This window comes from Eucalyptus grandis, chromosome 6, assembly GCF_016545825.1.
Source record: "Eucalyptus grandis isolate ANBG69807.140 chromosome 6, ASM1654582v1, whole genome shotgun sequence".
NCBI lineage: Eukaryota > Viridiplantae > Streptophyta > Magnoliopsida > Myrtales > Myrtaceae > Eucalyptus > Eucalyptus grandis.
The window spans coordinates 42,538,484-42,554,361 of NC_052617.1; the positions used below are offsets into that span (position 1 = coordinate 42,538,484).

A 15,878-nucleotide genomic window follows, 5' to 3' on the forward strand; every position below is an offset into this window, starting at 1 on the left:
CACAACAATGAAAAACACCGGTTAAGACAAAAGAACTACGCCATACCACAAAAAAAGAAATTACAACTCACAAGATTGTCGGTGAAAATATACGTATTTGATGCGTGTGCGTTCATGGGATATGGAAGAAATTAGTCTCTAAAAGGAAGATAATTGTGACCCCTTTTTTTTTTTTATATATATATTCTTTTGCGAAAGCCTTGAGGAAAGATGAACAGGAGAACCACATGACACGACATTGAAAATTCTTGGATCTCATGAGCTGGACACGAGCATGCTGATTATCCAGACAACACCCACGATCCGCCGAAAAAGAAAACAAAATTATTTCATCAAGGAGAGGAAAGTAGTTCATCGATGTTGCTTGTCGTGTAAGGGGGAAACTTTTGACCCATGTTGGTAGGCGCCCTAGCAAATGAATGACATAATTTCGCGTGGAGATCGTATATTCGAACAGTAGGATTGATCCATTCACATCGGAGGAGGTGGGTTTGAGGTCATGCTCACTTCATTTAGCTAAATTCAGGAAGGAGTTTGCAAAAGATAATCATGATTCCTTTGGCCACGAAACCTTGTCCTTGCTTGGTGTTCACATTGGCATAGTTCACATCACGCGTTTTGATTTCCTAATAAGAAAGCACCGAGCTAGAAATGGAAATGAGCAATTCATTATTCCTTTTTTTTTTTTCTTTTTGAGAACAAAACCTCAATGTAAAATCAAATATATCACCATTTCTTCAATGGGTTTGGTTTCGTTTGAACACATGACGTATGCAATATATTTTTCGACGAAATTAAATATAGTATGGTGATCGGCCCAATGATGGTTATGATGCTTTATCATGTCTCATCTCTCCTGGAATCGTTTGATTACATGGACAAAGCTTGAAAAGATGGGGCTTGGATGCTGCACGCATAGTAGCGCATGTATAGCTTTTCTCATTGCTTGGTTTAGGGGTTTTTGTGATAGATCCTTAATCATGAAAGCCTTTGCCCCTCCCTTTCTCTTCCTCCTCCCGGCAAGTACTCCCCACCCGTTAACCATGAAGGTTCCTCAATTTTGGCTCATTATAGAAAGAAAAAGAGATCGCTGCGTTAGATTAGATTACTGTTCCAAAGTTTATGTCGGTAAGAAGTCTTTTCCATGATCCCTCGGACTATGATATTAAGAATGCACAACTTGTCACGTCGTTAACTCAATATTGAAAAGTCGTTGGAAAATAATTGTCCAAGAGAGACCGGAGAAGCATCCAATGCCTGAGTGAACCTGTCAAATTGGAAGAGTTCTTCGGAAGAAGGATTGTGTGTTAACTACCCATAGAAAATTGGAATTTATGGTAAGAAATTTGTCGACAAGCATCCTTGAAGCACTAGTGAAGTAACTTTTTCAGTAGAACGATCACTTTCGTGTTATACACATTTGGTCCCCTTGAAAATTGAATTATTCCAAATAAAGTATACATGATTAGTGCTCCAAGAGCATCTACTAACAAGACTTTCGAAAATTGACGTGCATTATATAATGTACCGCATATGTAGTTACTATTTCAACACAAACAGACAATTTATTAGCTCAAATACATTAGAAGTTACACATTAACCAACAATACACCCGGAATGATAATTTTAAAACTGTTTTGGATCTTAAATCCTTCGAAATTACATAACAAATTGCGAATATAACGTTCAGATATTTTCTTGACTAATGGCTGACTTCAACGGCAACAAAGATGGAGTGCATTCGTTGCCAACTTTGAGATGCGAAGGTCCTTACAGTCAAGTGCGCTGTACAATGTTGAGGGTGATTAAAGAGAGAGAGAGAGAGTGGACACTTGCTTGGGGGGCAAATCAATCTTCCTAATGATTTTATATATGCCATCAAAACTAGTGCCTGTCATCAGATTCACCCACTCACTATTAAATTCCCAACAGTCAAAGAGCTTCATCTATGGACATTGCTTAACAAAAAAAAAGAAAAATAAAAATAAAATAAAAGGAAGCGAGGGGAAAGAGGAAAAAAGCCAACATCAACCCTTTGCAACTTAAAGTAGTGCCATTCATAAAGTAATGGGGGAAAAAAGAAGTTAGCCTAACAAATTGGTTACTCTAAAAGTTTTTCCGATGGGTTATCTTAAGTGGCGGAAATTTCTTATTAAGTTTCAACGTCCGTGTCACGCTCAACTTTACACACACCAACTCTAGTAGTGCCCTATTTCCCTAATGTGGCATTTGACATCGTATAAAGATATAAGGAGAAGTCCTTGTCTTACGAGCATAATATGGTATGTCACATTATTTTCATACGGTAAATTGTCATCGCACCAACAATATGTGTGGCACAAAATTGTTGGGAGTGCAAGGTGAAATGCACACATCAAACTGCCAAACTGGGTACTTTAAAACTTTTTCCAATCAGGCTATCTTAAAGTGGAAATTTCTTATTTGGTTTTGAGTTTCGAGGTGGGCATCATGCTCAATTTTATGCTCACCAACTCCAATAGTGCCCAATTTCCCTGATGTGGCACATTTGGCACTATATAAAGCGGCGATTGACATGAGGAGACATCATTATTCTATAGGTATGATAGAGTATGTCACATCATTTTTCATATAGTAAATTGTGTATTGCGCCAACAATATCTCTGGCACAAAATTGTCGGAGAGTGCAAACTGCAAGTGTTTTGAAAGATCCGGCTGCACTAATTGGGTAAGTCGCAAAGCGAATGTGCAGATCAAACTGCCAAAAGAGAAAATTTAGTTTGATCAAGTGCAGTTCTACTTCTAACGAGAGCCTAGGAATTAAAAATTTGGACTTGGCCTAGAAAAAACACAACCAGTCAAAGCCAGGGACTCCAAGATGCTCTATTCTTCGTAAAAACAAGCGCAAGGAAAGCGTCAGCCGACCATCCATCTTGGGATGGTCGAGCTCGGGATCCGCGTCTTTCGTATAAAGAACGCTTCGAACAACCCGAAGACCCCGGTTCATTTGCTTTGCGATGCAGCCAAACAGCGGATCGCCGCTCCGCACGACGTCCAAGAACCAGAAGGGAAAGCCGAGAAATTATCGACATGGGTAGCAACTCGAGTGTAGTTCCCAATGGACGCTGGAATGGAATCCCGCGTGGGAGTAGGAAGTAGGAGCGTGAGTCCAAGTGGGTGGGCCCCAAAGTCGTCGTCCCAAACATTAAATTGGCCCCCACCATTTTCGTTCCCTTCACATTGAATCTCTCTCTTCCTTGTTTATTGATCCCCGAGTGACAGCTGCGTGCAACGAGAGAGCACCTTCACTTGTTGTTTCAGCCTGAAAACCCAACTCAAAATCCACACACTCTCTTAAGTGGCCAGGGCACCACCTTTCTTCAGATTCTAACCCCATCCCTTTTTTTTTCTTTTGTCTCCACCTTCCCCATTTCCTTTACCTTCCTTCTTGATAGCCACAAAGCTGTTTCTTTTTCTCCCTCTCTCTCTCTCTCTGTATGTGCAGGAGCATCGAATAAAGTGGGCAGAGTGCTTGTGGAGACAGAATAAGGGAGGGAAAAAAAAAGGGCATTGCTTTGGTGGTGCACTGACAAGAGTGCTGGGTTCATGGGTTTGAGGCTTGTGCTGTGGAATGTGCTTGGCCTGTCGCTGGGCATTTGCGTTTTTTCTGTGTTAGCCTCGGTTTCTTATGATTCCAAGGCTATTGTCATCAATGGCCAGAGAAGGATCCTCATTTCTGGATCCATTCACTACCCAAGAAGCACTCCTGAGGTACTTACCCAAATGCATCTAGTGCTTTTGTCATTTTTTTTTTTTTTTGGCCCCCTTTCTTTTACTTCCTCGAGGGTAACTTGATTGTGGTTGGTCCTAAAATGTACGACTTTGGAATTTGTGATTTGGGTCAGTTTATCAAATTTGTGAAGAACCTTTGTGTGGGCATTGCATCATATGATTCTTGATTCCATTCTTGCCGGTTCTCTGGTTATTCTTTCTTTTTTTAAAATGTGATTTTTTTTTCTTTTTACGTCTGAGAGATTTTTTTTTTTGCCATATGTAGATGTGGCCAGATCTCATTGAGAAGGCAAAAGAAGGAGGTCTTGATGTGATTCAGACTTATGTTTTCTGGAATGGGCATGAACCATCACCTGGCAAAGTATGTGCAAGTGTCAACATTTTCTGTTCTGAAATTATGCTATTCATAAATTTTATTTGACCGTGAGTTCTGACTGAATGTATTCGTTTTTTGGCCTTTTGGTAGTACTATTTTGAAGGAAACTATGATCTGGTAAAGTTTATTAAGCTGGCGAAGCAGGCAGGTCTCTATGTTCATCTCAGGATTGGCCCATATGTATGTGCTGAGTGGAACTTCGGGTAATAGTTCAAGTATTTGCTATTTCTAGAAATAATAAAATTAGAGGATTCGGATTTTGCTCTTAAATTGTTTTTTGATAATTCAATTTTCCAGTGGGTTTCCTGTTTGGCTGAAGTACATTCCAGGAATCAACTTCAGAACAGATAATGAACCTTTCAAGGTGAGGCATTTCTCCCTCTCTCTCACCCCTCTTATCGTTTACATTTTTCAATTAACGTCAACCAGTATAGTGACATGATCTTAGTCGCTTCTGATGTTGACTTCTGCCATATATGAAGTATCAAATGCAAAAATTTGCAACAAAGATTGTCAACATGATGAAAGCAGAGAGGTTGTTTGAATCTCAAGGTGGTCCAATTATTCTATCCCAGGTACACGAAGCAAGCCTCTATTTGCATGTTATCCTTTGTATGAGTTATTATTGACTGAATTAACTTTAATTTTATTCATCTTTTTTTTTTTTTACTATGAAAGATTGAGAATGAATATGGACCCATGGAGTATGAAATTGGGGCACCTGGTCAAGTTTACACACAGTGGGCAGCAAAAATGGCTTTGAATCTAGACATTGGTGTCCCGTGGGTCATGTGCAAACAAGATGATGCTCCTGACCCTATTGTAAGCTAGCTTTTTTTTTTCACCTGTTCTTATGTATTGCTATGTCCACTCAGTATGGTTCTCATGTTATGTTTATCCTGAGTAGCTGCTCAGGAGCACATTGTCCCCCTGCTGGTGATGGCCAATATGAATAATTATTCCTCATTGCGTATGGCTCAAGTTTACTCAGTGCTTTGTCCGATCTGTTTCTGTTTATTTTCCTATTTCCCTGTTCTCTATGGTTTTGGTGTGATGAATTGTATTTCCAGTTTCCCTTGTATGTGTTTCTTTTCTTCCCAGCTTCCAAGATCAGCAATGCTAATAGGAGATGCTTTCTTCTTTGGTTTCTTTTCTGTGTGGACAATGCTAAACAGAAGTTTTTGAAGTTATCCAAGTAACGAGGATCAATTATATTTGTCACACATCATTTGATGCTTTTCATTCCTGGTGTGTTTCAACAGATTAATACTTGCAATGGTTTTTACTGCGACTACTTTTCTCCAAACAAGGCTTATAAACCCACCATGTGGACTGAAGCTTGGACGGGCTGGTAAGCTAATGAAAGTCAGTAAAAAGAAATCTTTTATTCTCCACCCAAGGAGAACGATTTGCACAAATATCTTCCTTCCCCTTTCTGGTTTCTTATTATTGTGTGGTCGGCATTTTGAAGGTATACCGAGTTTGGAGGTGCAGTCCCATATCGTCCTGCCGAAGATATGGCTTTCTCAGTTGCTAAGTTTATACAGAAGGGAGGATCATTCATCAACTATTACATGGTGTGAAACTGCCCACAGCTCCTTTTGTTTGAAGCATGCCGTATATTCCCAAATGATTTCATTTGGTCTAATTCTGTTACTATGGGTTTTCAGTATCATGGAGGAACCAATTTTGGCAGGACTTCTGGTGGTCCTTTCATTGCTACTAGTTATGACTATGATGCTCCTCTGGATGAGTATGGTATGCAAAATTGTTTCAGTTCCCATGGATACGTGCTGTGCCTCATCTATTTTCTAATAAATTACGTTTAGATTGCGAATTTTTTTCTTAAACAGTGTTTCTCAATCCAAATTTTGATCTAGCTCTATGGGGCATCCTGAAAGAAATATCCAGTGATTAGTTGCTTTTGCTTTCGGTTAAAAGACTGCCTTCCTTAATATTCATAGTAGTGGACTCAATTTCTGCAATTAACACCAATTAGCAATCATGTTTATGAAGCAAAAAATGCTGTGTGACATATGAGATCTCAGAAGCAATGTGCAGAGTATGAGTTGATTGCAACAAACTAGGTAGTGTTATTCGTGAAACGTGGGTGCTCATATGGAGGGAGATTTTTTAAGTCTCTTATAGTCTAGATGACTAGATCTCCTGTTCAGAAACATTTGGAAGCACACATACACTTCCTGGTTGTTTTGAGGACCCCTTATCTGAAAGGCCTGCAAGAGCTATTTACAGCTGGAGTAAAGATTTTGTTTGATGGTCTAAGTATCTTTTCATCTCAGGTGGCACTGTTATCAACCATACACAGATATAGATGACGTCTATAACTTGAAGTTTAGAATTTTCTATATAGATGGTTAAATTTATGTGAACTAATATATTTTTTATGTTTTGGTTCAGGATTATTGAGGCAACCTAAATGGGGTCATTTGAAAGATCTGCATAGAGCTATTAAACTTTGCGAACCAGCTTTGGTATCTGCAGAGCCTGCTGTGACACCACTAGGAATCTATCAAGAGGTTAGTGTTTTTTTTTTCTTTTGAAGTGTTTTCTAAGAGTTGCAAATATTACCTGGAGAGTAACTGAGACTAAGCTTCATTCATGATTATGTTACTGCTTACTACAGGCTCATGTCTTTAAATCAGATTCTGGAGCATGTGCAGCATTCCTTGCAAACTACAATCAGTGGTCTTTTGCTAAAGTTTCTTTTGGGAGCATGCATTATAACCTTCCTCCTTGGTCCATCAGCATACTGCCTGATTGCAAGAACACAGTATATAACACTGCACGGGTAAGAGAACAAAATGCTCTTTCTCCTATTCTTTTTCTCCTCCATGTTATCCCTTGTAGCTTAAGATAAAGGAATATATGATGAAGTTAATGCAGTTGCAAGGGTTGATTTGATTTCAAGCTATATCAACAGCTTTGTGTAGCATTACGTTGCACTCGCTAGGCAGCGATGTGTAACGTCAAGGAAGTTCTATTGCATACTTCATATTCCGTTGATGCTATATCTTTATGCGTCTAATGTTATTACTCCACTTCCAATTGTTGTATTTTCAAACTTATTTTAAAATATCAAGACAAAAGGCATTTTATGCAACTGAAGTATGCTGAATTAAAAAACAGGTGGGGGCTCAAAGTTCACATATGAAGATGACTCCGGTGGATGGAAATTTCTCTTGGGAGGTTTATAGCGAAGCGAGTGCTGCATATGAAGATAGTTCATTTACAATGACTGGGTTGTTGGAACAAATAAATACAACCAGAGATGTTACTGACTATTTGTGGTATATGACAGAGTGAGTAGACTACAAACAGTAAATCACCTCAACCTCTTGCGGTCTTGATTTTTGGATCAATATCAATTCATATTTGGTCTACCTTTCTTTTACAATGCCCATGCTACTTTCTTCAGCGTCGATGTCAATCCTAATGAAGAGTTTTTGAAAAGCGGAAGTTATCCAGTTCTCACAGTATTGTCAGCTGGTCATGCTCTGCATGTTTTTGTCAATGGTGAACTTGCAGGTAACTCATATTCTCTTAGGTTATTGGTGCCTCTTAATGATTTATCATCATTTTTGCATTGCCTTAATGTCACAGTTCAGCAGAATAGGACCTTCGTTAATAATTGTTTCTAGAGATTTTGAAGAATATTATATGAATAAAACCATAGCAGTAGAAGTTGCCCCAAAAGTCAACTTCATTGTGGATATGCTGGCACGTAAGTTTTATAGTTTTTAATGCTAGGGCACTAATATGGGCTTTTTTCCCCTCTTTAAACATATAGAATCTTAAAATTGCTTGCATGTTGAAGCCAACAAAAGTATTCAGTTTTCTTTTCGTCACTCTTTGTCAAGAGTAATATAAGCGGATTATGCTTTTTCTATGATTACGTTTCTTCATCTCATGCAGGAACTGCCTATGGCAGTCTGGAATTTCCTAAACTAACTTTCAGTCAGGGTGTGAGGCTGAGAGCTGGGACTAACAAAATTTCACTTCTAAGTGTCGCTGTTGGTCTCCCGGTTGGTCTTTCTTTTCTCTCTCTCTCTCTGGGGGTGTGTGGGTGGGTGGGTGGGTGGGTGAATGGGTGAATGGGTGTGCATGTTGGCATTAGCATGCTCGATGTTCACATGCTTCCTAGGATTATGTTCAGTGTGAGTGAATACAAGTTTTTTCTTGCATTGTGACTGTCAACTTGATTGCAGAATGTTGGGGTACATTTTGAGATGTGGAATGCTGGTATTCTTGGTCCAGTTACATTAAGTGGTCTCAATGATGGATGGAGAGACCTGTCATGGCAGAATTGGTCTTACGCGGTTTGTATCTCGAATTCTCCGTGCCTATCCTCTTTTCTTACTTCTCTGAAAAGACTGAAGGTTTCTTTTGGTTCAGGTTGGTCTCAAAGGAGAAGCTATGGGTCTTCATTCTCTTAGTGGGAGTGTGTCAGTTGAGTGGGCACAAGAATCTTTAGTAGCAGAAAAACAGCCCTTAACGTGGTATAAGGTAAGCATCTCAAAGTTCAGCAAAGCAAACTGATTTATCCTCTTTAGCCTCCAAGGTTTATGAATTGTATGGGATTCAAACTCATGCTTATGGTCAAACCAGGACAGATAGTTTAATAAGTATCTGCAAAGTTTCACGCATTTCCAAATCCTACATCCTTTATATTTGATAGCTATTCTCTTTAAACGAGAAAGATGACTCAAGTTCTCAGTTGGCCTAGGGCTGGTGACATCCATTATTCTTGTTCTGTGGTTTGTATTATGAGTATTAGATAGACCTTTCAATATTCCTTTCTATTGAAGTTTTCAGATTTGGCTGCAAATAGGATAGATACATGGTTGATGGTGCCATCTCATATGAAAATGCATCTAGTTTGTAGTTGGTATGGTTTGACATCAGTAAAGTGACAGAAATTATGTGTTTATCCTGCTTTCAGACTATTTTCAATGCTCCAGGCGGAAGTGCACCACTGGCTTTGGATATGGACAGTATGAGTAAAGGTCAAGTATGGATAAATGGACAGAGTCTTGGGCGCTATTGGCCTGCATATAAAGCATCCGGCACTTGCAATAGCTGTAACTACACTGGAACTTTCAATGAGAATAAATGTTTAAGCAATTGTGGAGAGGCTTCACAGAGATGGTAAGAGAAAGATTATCCTTTTTGAACTTTTCATTAAGGAGAAATGAAATCGTTCAGAAAGCTCATCGATGCCTAAACTTTTCAGGTATCACATTCCTCGATCATGGTTATATCCGACTGGGAATTTGTTGGTTGTTTTGGAAGAGTGGGGTGGGGAGCCAAATGGCATTTCTCTGGTCAAAAGAGAGATTGACAGTGTCTGTTCTGATATATTTGAATGGCAACCAACCCTGATGAATTGGCAAATGCAAGCATCAGGCAAAGTCACAAAGCCCCTGAGGCCTAAAGTGCATTTGTGGTGTTCCCCAGGTCAGCAGATCTCGTCAATAAGGTTTGCTAGCTTTGGAACACCAGAAGGGACCTGTGGAAGCTTCCGACAAGGAAGTTGTCATGCCTTCCACTCGTATGACGTTTTTGAGAGGGTAAACTTTCTAATGTCATATGCATTCTCTCTCATCAACATCTCATCCATATTCTACTTAGCAACATAAGCCAACTGGATAAACTTCATTTAAGAGATGCTTCCCAGTCATTCATCGCTGCCATTGCATTTTAAGTTTCCCTTCACGTGCATACTATGGCCCATTAAGACTTCATTTCACGATGTACTGTGAGAACTCAACTTGGCGATATGCTAGATTTTACAGTAAAACATTCCCAAGCATTTTGAGTTTAGATTGTTCTGTAATAATTCATGATGTTCTTGCAGACTTGCCTTGGGCTGAACTCATGCTCAGTAACTGTAGCTCCCGAAATCTTTGGGGGAGATCCATGTCCAAATGTCATGAAGAAGCTCTCTGTGGAGGCAGTTTGCAGCTGACGGCCTACAGAAGTAAAAAAAATTAACCAAGTCTCATTCCAGATTTGTATTGAAGACCAAGCCCAACATCAGTTCCGACATTTGGGTTTTCGGGTAAACTGAATTGACACATTCAATACTCCAAGAACCATTTTTTTGGCCTTTTCCGAGGTGAAGTTGAAAATAAAGGACGCACCTCTTGGTAAAAGCCCACATAAAATTCTCAAAGGGAGAGCAGATAAACATGTATACAAAAGCTATAATTACTCTGATTTTGGTTCTCTGATGGAGAGTATTCAGAGGAGGGAGCCTGGTGGAAGCACATTGAGACGAAATCAATTTGAGTCCATGTGCGCATGAGTTTTGAGTCAGAACATGGAAGCATCTTGTTTCCGATGGTTTTTGTGCGCACTAGTTACTAGAAAATGGAGGCGTCTCGTTTCCAGTAGCTATTTTGCATTGTAATAAATGTAAGTTCTAAGCAGCAATTTGTTCAATTTCTTGTTAGAAATTCGTCTTCCCAAGTTGTTTATCCGAAGACTATTTAATCATTGTGTCAAGATGCGCGGTAGATCCTGCTGGTTACCATTCCTTAGATTTTCTTAGCAAATCTGCGATTACGTCTCCCTGATCGTATAGTCCTTCAGTCATGCGTGTCGAAAAAGAAATAGAGAATACAAATATGAGTTGAGTCAACCAAACTTGGTAGTCAGTTCGACCAGTTTCAACCTTATTATAGTCATAGGAACCCAAGAAATGGGCGGAATGGGATTGGTTTTCTTTTACAATGCCGTATATATACTCTAAGATTGGTTCTCGGGCCATCGTGGTTCGTTCACATGAGGAAAATGTTCTGGCAGCACCAGATTCTTGCATAAAATCGACGTGGTTCATTAAAATTGGGGTGACTTCCTGAGAGTCGTGGACTTCTTCGGGACGGTCAGACACCATGCAGCGAGCAATCGCAACACATGATGCAGTCACAAGCAATTGGTCGATGTAAGAAAACAGAACTTCAAGCTTCGGACAGTCCTGTAAGGACCTCAGTTGCCTATCCCGGACCTCCATATAGATCCACGAAATTAAATGTATATTGTTCTTCAGTAGCATCTTCATTTGCTGATGATCACGGCACGAAAGCAGTATAATTTGGAAAGAAAACCATGGAATCCACAACATTTGGGATGGAATGATGGAAAGGTCCTGTAAGATTTTGACAGTCGTCATGCTCTAGGGGCACTCAATTTCTCGTCAAAGAGAGGGTATTGCATCCTACACAATTACACAATGTTTAATTCTCTGCTAACACCACATATTTACTCTACCGTACGACATTTTAGCCATTAGCATTTTTAGCAGGGGATTATTATATTTCGCAATTCATGCCATGCACAGAACATAGTCACAAAAAGTCAAGCATCAAGGACCTACCAGAGACTTCCTAGGCCCAAATTAAAATCTCAGACCATGAGTTCCAACGTTAGGCGCATACACACTTCCGTCAAATTACCAGCTGATAAACTAACAAATCTATTGTGAGGAAAAGGGCTGTAATAAAGTACAGGCAAAATCTTCCGGTTCATGTAGTTTTAACACAGGTGATAAACCAACCGCAGCCCTACACTAGTATTGACAGAATTTAGAGTTTCAGTACATTAATTCCCAGAAACCAAGAGTGGCGACTCTCGCGAGAGTAGCAGTTTCTGCTTCCCTCTTTCCAAGTTTTCATCTGGAAGTCTACTCTGAGGCTGGATTAATCAATCTTCACAGAGGAGTAGATCTTTCTAACAAACCAGAAGCAAGCATAGAAGCCAATCGTCCCTGTCAAGACGAAAAAGGCATATGAAATGATTATCATGTAACCGAAGTAGAGGATGCCTGACACAAACTTCGTGATTTCCAATTTCGTGAAGAAGTAGAACACTGAATATAGGAAGAGGTAGAGAGCTGATGAGCCAGCGGTCAAGTAAGATCTCCACCACCAGTGGTAGTCCTCACTGCACAACTGGAAATAGCACAGCACGATCGTGATCTCAGCACAAGTGACCAAAAGGATGACGAACACAATGAAGAGGAAGCCGAAGATGTAATAGAACTGGTTCAACCATATTGAGGTCAAGATGAAAAACAGCTCAATGAAAACAGCACCAAAAGGAAGAATTCCTCCAATGAGAATGGAGAAGACCGGCTTCATATACCATGCCTGTTCGGGGATCTGCCTCGGGATTTTGTTCGTCTTCACAGGATCTTCCATTGGTGGTTTTTTGAACCCCAAGTAACTACCCACAAACACTAAAGGCACTGAAATTCCAAACCACAAGCAGAAAAGAGCAAACATTGTCCCAAACGGCACAGCACCAGATGATCTCTCCTCCCATATTAGGGCATTCAGCACAAAGAAAACAGCAAACAGAATACCAGGAAACATGACCGCAGTCTTTAAGGTTGTCTTCTTCCACTCAGTGCCCTTGAACATCTTGTACAGCCGTGACGATGAATAACCAGCAAATAAGCCCATGAAAACCCATAAGAGGACCATCGCAGTCATAAGACCCCCTCGGTTGGAAGGAGATAAGAAGCCCAGCAAAGCAAAAATCATGGTCACTAGAGCCATTGCAAATATCTGAACACCTGTTCCCACATAAACGCAAAGTAAACCTGGATTGATAGGAGCCCTGAAAACATCTCCATGGACAAGTTTCCATCCTGTTTCTTCCTGAGCCTCATCTTGGGTTTCCAACTGGTTATAGTTTGCAATATCTCTGTAAAGAGTTCTCATCATGATCATTGCCACCATTCCAGAAAGGAAGAGGACAATCATCAAGGAGTTTATGATAGAGAACCAATGAATTTGATCGTCATTCATAAGGAGGTAGGTATCCCATCGAGATGCCCACTTAATGTCACTTTCCTGAGAAACACCAAAACAAAATTCAGAACCTCAAAACAATATAGCAATTGAGAGAATAAAAGAAAGAGCAATGCAATGAGATCAGTTTTAAGTACATACCATGAAACTGACATCGTATGTGAACACAACTTCCTTATCTGTGTCAACTTCCTGAGGAACAGTGCTACCCTGAACTAAATTTTTGGTGTTTGCATTACATGTTGTCACTTGAGGATTTTTTGCATCCCACTCCTTGTAATCATGTTTGATACTGTGCAAAATACCAAGTGAGAATGCACCAAATTGCCACAATTCGACAAACAAATAAATGGCATTGAAATATTCCACGTAGATAGACAAATGAAAAATATGAATATGAACATAAATGCACAGACATGAGGGCATGGAATGCCTTTTGCTACTCCAATGTTAAACACCTCGGATTTCTAAAAACATTAATAGTAGCACTAGAGTTGCCCTCAATTTTTTCCATAATTTTAAACAAATCCAAATATTATGTATAATATGGCGTGGGAAATGCAAATGTGATTCGTTTGGTTCATTTAAAGCCAAAACAAACAAGTTTCCTTACTGCTGGATGTCCCAAAAACCTTTCTGTGGACAGCCAAGATGCATAATTGCATTTGAAAACAAGTACATCCCCATCCAACCTCCAAAAGAGCTTTACGGTAAACTCTAGGATGCATCTCACAATAATGACTGATGACAACAGTGGGGAACCACAGAGATGCTTGGACATTGCAAAGATCCTTTTTCGAAATACTAAGGCAATTAATGAGCCTGCTTTGGTCTTCCTCACTTCTTCCTACATAATATCTCCTTCCTAACTATTGGCAAAAGGACTCCAAACTTTATGATTGATTAATGGTTGCTCAACCAATCCTTAGAAGTACACATACAACACATTGGAGATAGAGTCAAAACCACACCTATTAGGAGTGACTTCAAATCCAACAATTCTTGCAGTATCAGTCAGCTCGTCCTTGTGAAACTTGACTCTAAAGCTCAAATGATTATTGATGAAATATTTCTCCTCTTTGCTCTGAAATAAACCGACAAAAATATTGTCAAGCTATCTCCTCTTTGCTCCGAAATAAACCGACACAAAAATCATCAACCTGTAAGGCTATAGTTTGCTTCATTGTAATTTGATCTGATACTTACCCCAGCATAATTTCCTTTAAATCCAACACGAAAACCGTGTTCATAAGTGGTTGATTGGCTCCCATCCCTCCTTTGTCTTAGAACAGCCACTGGAAGGTTATCAAGGATCCTGCCAACGCAAATGATTCATACTAAATCTGATCACAGAAAGAACCTGATATTTTAATAAGACAGATTGTCACTTAATATTGGGCCACGTTAACTGAAGAAGGCCCAACTCAACCAGACAATAAGTAGCCCTGAGTTGTAGGAATTCATTCTCACTCAACTTTCAGCGAATTATAGACACAAAGTACTTACATATTTACTCGATATTCATCATCAATTTTCTCCTTAAAGTTCTTGGCAGACTCAGCGTCAAGAGTCAATCTACAGGCCACTTTGCACGGTTCCTCCTCCCTCATTCGAAACTGGGAGTACATATAAAAAATCAATCGACATATACACCGTCATCCAGGAATAGTACTTGATTTATCATTCAGTATGATGAACAGAGAAAAAGCCAGAAGATGCTTACCCTGTACACTGAATTCTCAATACGGTCGCCCCTAAGTACCTCTCCCAGATTTTCCGCGCTGTTCAGAATCTTATCAGGCTTACAGTACTTCAAATAGTAGTAATCATATGGAAGCTGTGTCTTGGTAGATGACAATTTGTTCACTTTGACAATAAGTTCTTCACCCTGTTCAGAATGACGAGATTACGAGTCAAATGCCCATATATGGCTTCTAATGTCATATAAAATACGAGTTAAGGCCAAACAGAGCCAGTTCCCGGATCCCTATGTCTTAAAGTCGAATTTTTCGCGTTCTTCTGTTGATTCACAAGATCATCGATGGAAAACTTAATAGCTCCTCCGCATGTCATAATCTCGACACCACCGACCATCAATCATCAAGCGATTGCTCAAATTACCGCGCTAAAGCACGTCACAGTCCGATGTACGGCTACTTCACCATGCGAAGACTGGAAAGGACACACCAAAACCACAAAGCTCGAACACAGCACCAAAAACCACACCAAGCGTGACAAGAAATCCTAGATCTAGGGACGATCGGCAGGCACACAAGCACGCGGCACGAATCGAGCCCGAAACCCTAGATCCAGCTCCCAAGCCCGAAAAACACTCGGGGAAAGATCAACGGACGCAGACGACATGCGCACAGATCAAAAGCCGCAAACAGCCGTCGGATCGAGCGAAAGAGCAATGAGAAACGATCGGGGAGATGAGAGGGGGCGCACGGTGATGAAATCGCGGGGAGCGACGCCCGGGAGGTAGAACGAATGAGCGGAGGAGCTGAGGAGGAGAGCGAAGAGCAGCCACGCCGCGGCTCGTGCGGGGACTCCTCCCATCGCCGTCGTCTTCGCCTTCTTCTTCTTCTTCTTCTTCTTCTTCTTCTTCTTCCTTCTTGTCCTGCGCGATTCGCCGCGGAGAGAGAGGGGTGGGGAAACTGGTGAGCTAATATGAAGAAAAGCAAAGCAGAGTGGGCGTATATAAGTGCCGAGTTTCGGTCGTGTTCCGGTCGAGTTCAGATTCTTTTATTGTTTACCCAAAAGCGGGATTTCTCATTAATTAATCATTATATAAATATTAATTAGTAAATTTATCATCTTCATTTTCACGAAACGCTATTTATATTATAATTACGCGGGAAAAAAACACACGTGGAGAGATTTTCATCGCATACAAA

At 40.2% G+C, this 15,878-nt stretch overlaps 2 protein-coding genes across 2 annotated transcripts; one reads left to right on the forward strand and one right to left on the reverse strand.

The window, feature by feature from the left end:
- The first annotated feature begins 3,225 nt into the window (after nucleotides 1–3,225).
- LOC104449967 (beta-galactosidase 1) lies at nucleotides 3,226–10,672 on the forward strand. The gene is made up of 19 exons (XM_039315701.1): nucleotides 3,226–3,750; nucleotides 4,037–4,132; nucleotides 4,238–4,350; nucleotides 4,445–4,511; nucleotides 4,630–4,722; nucleotides 4,826–4,969; nucleotides 5,410–5,498; nucleotides 5,619–5,724; nucleotides 5,818–5,905; nucleotides 6,566–6,684; nucleotides 6,792–6,956; nucleotides 7,295–7,467; nucleotides 7,584–7,693; nucleotides 8,081–8,190; nucleotides 8,374–8,484; nucleotides 8,561–8,671; nucleotides 9,108–9,313; nucleotides 9,399–9,735; nucleotides 10,023–10,672. The coding sequence occupies exons 1-19, from the start codon at nucleotides 3,586–3,588 to the stop codon at nucleotides 10,131–10,133; spliced, it is 2,514 nt and encodes an 837-aa protein (XP_039171635.1). The 5' UTR covers nucleotides 3,226–3,585; the 3' UTR covers nucleotides 10,134–10,672.
- Nucleotides 10,673–11,524: 852 nt separating this feature from the next.
- Nucleotides 11,525–15,663, reverse strand: LOC104449968 (transmembrane 9 superfamily member 7). The gene is made up of 7 exons (XM_010064324.3): nucleotides 15,430–15,663; nucleotides 14,705–14,869; nucleotides 14,488–14,597; nucleotides 14,188–14,296; nucleotides 13,953–14,065; nucleotides 13,123–13,273; nucleotides 11,525–13,023 (listed from the first exon to the last, which is right to left on the reverse strand). The coding sequence occupies exons 1-7, from the start codon at nucleotides 15,538–15,540 to the stop codon at nucleotides 11,866–11,868; spliced, it is 1,917 nt and encodes a 638-aa protein (XP_010062626.1). The 5' UTR covers nucleotides 15,541–15,663; the 3' UTR covers nucleotides 11,525–11,865.
- Between the last annotated feature and the right edge of the window lie 215 nt (nucleotides 15,664–15,878).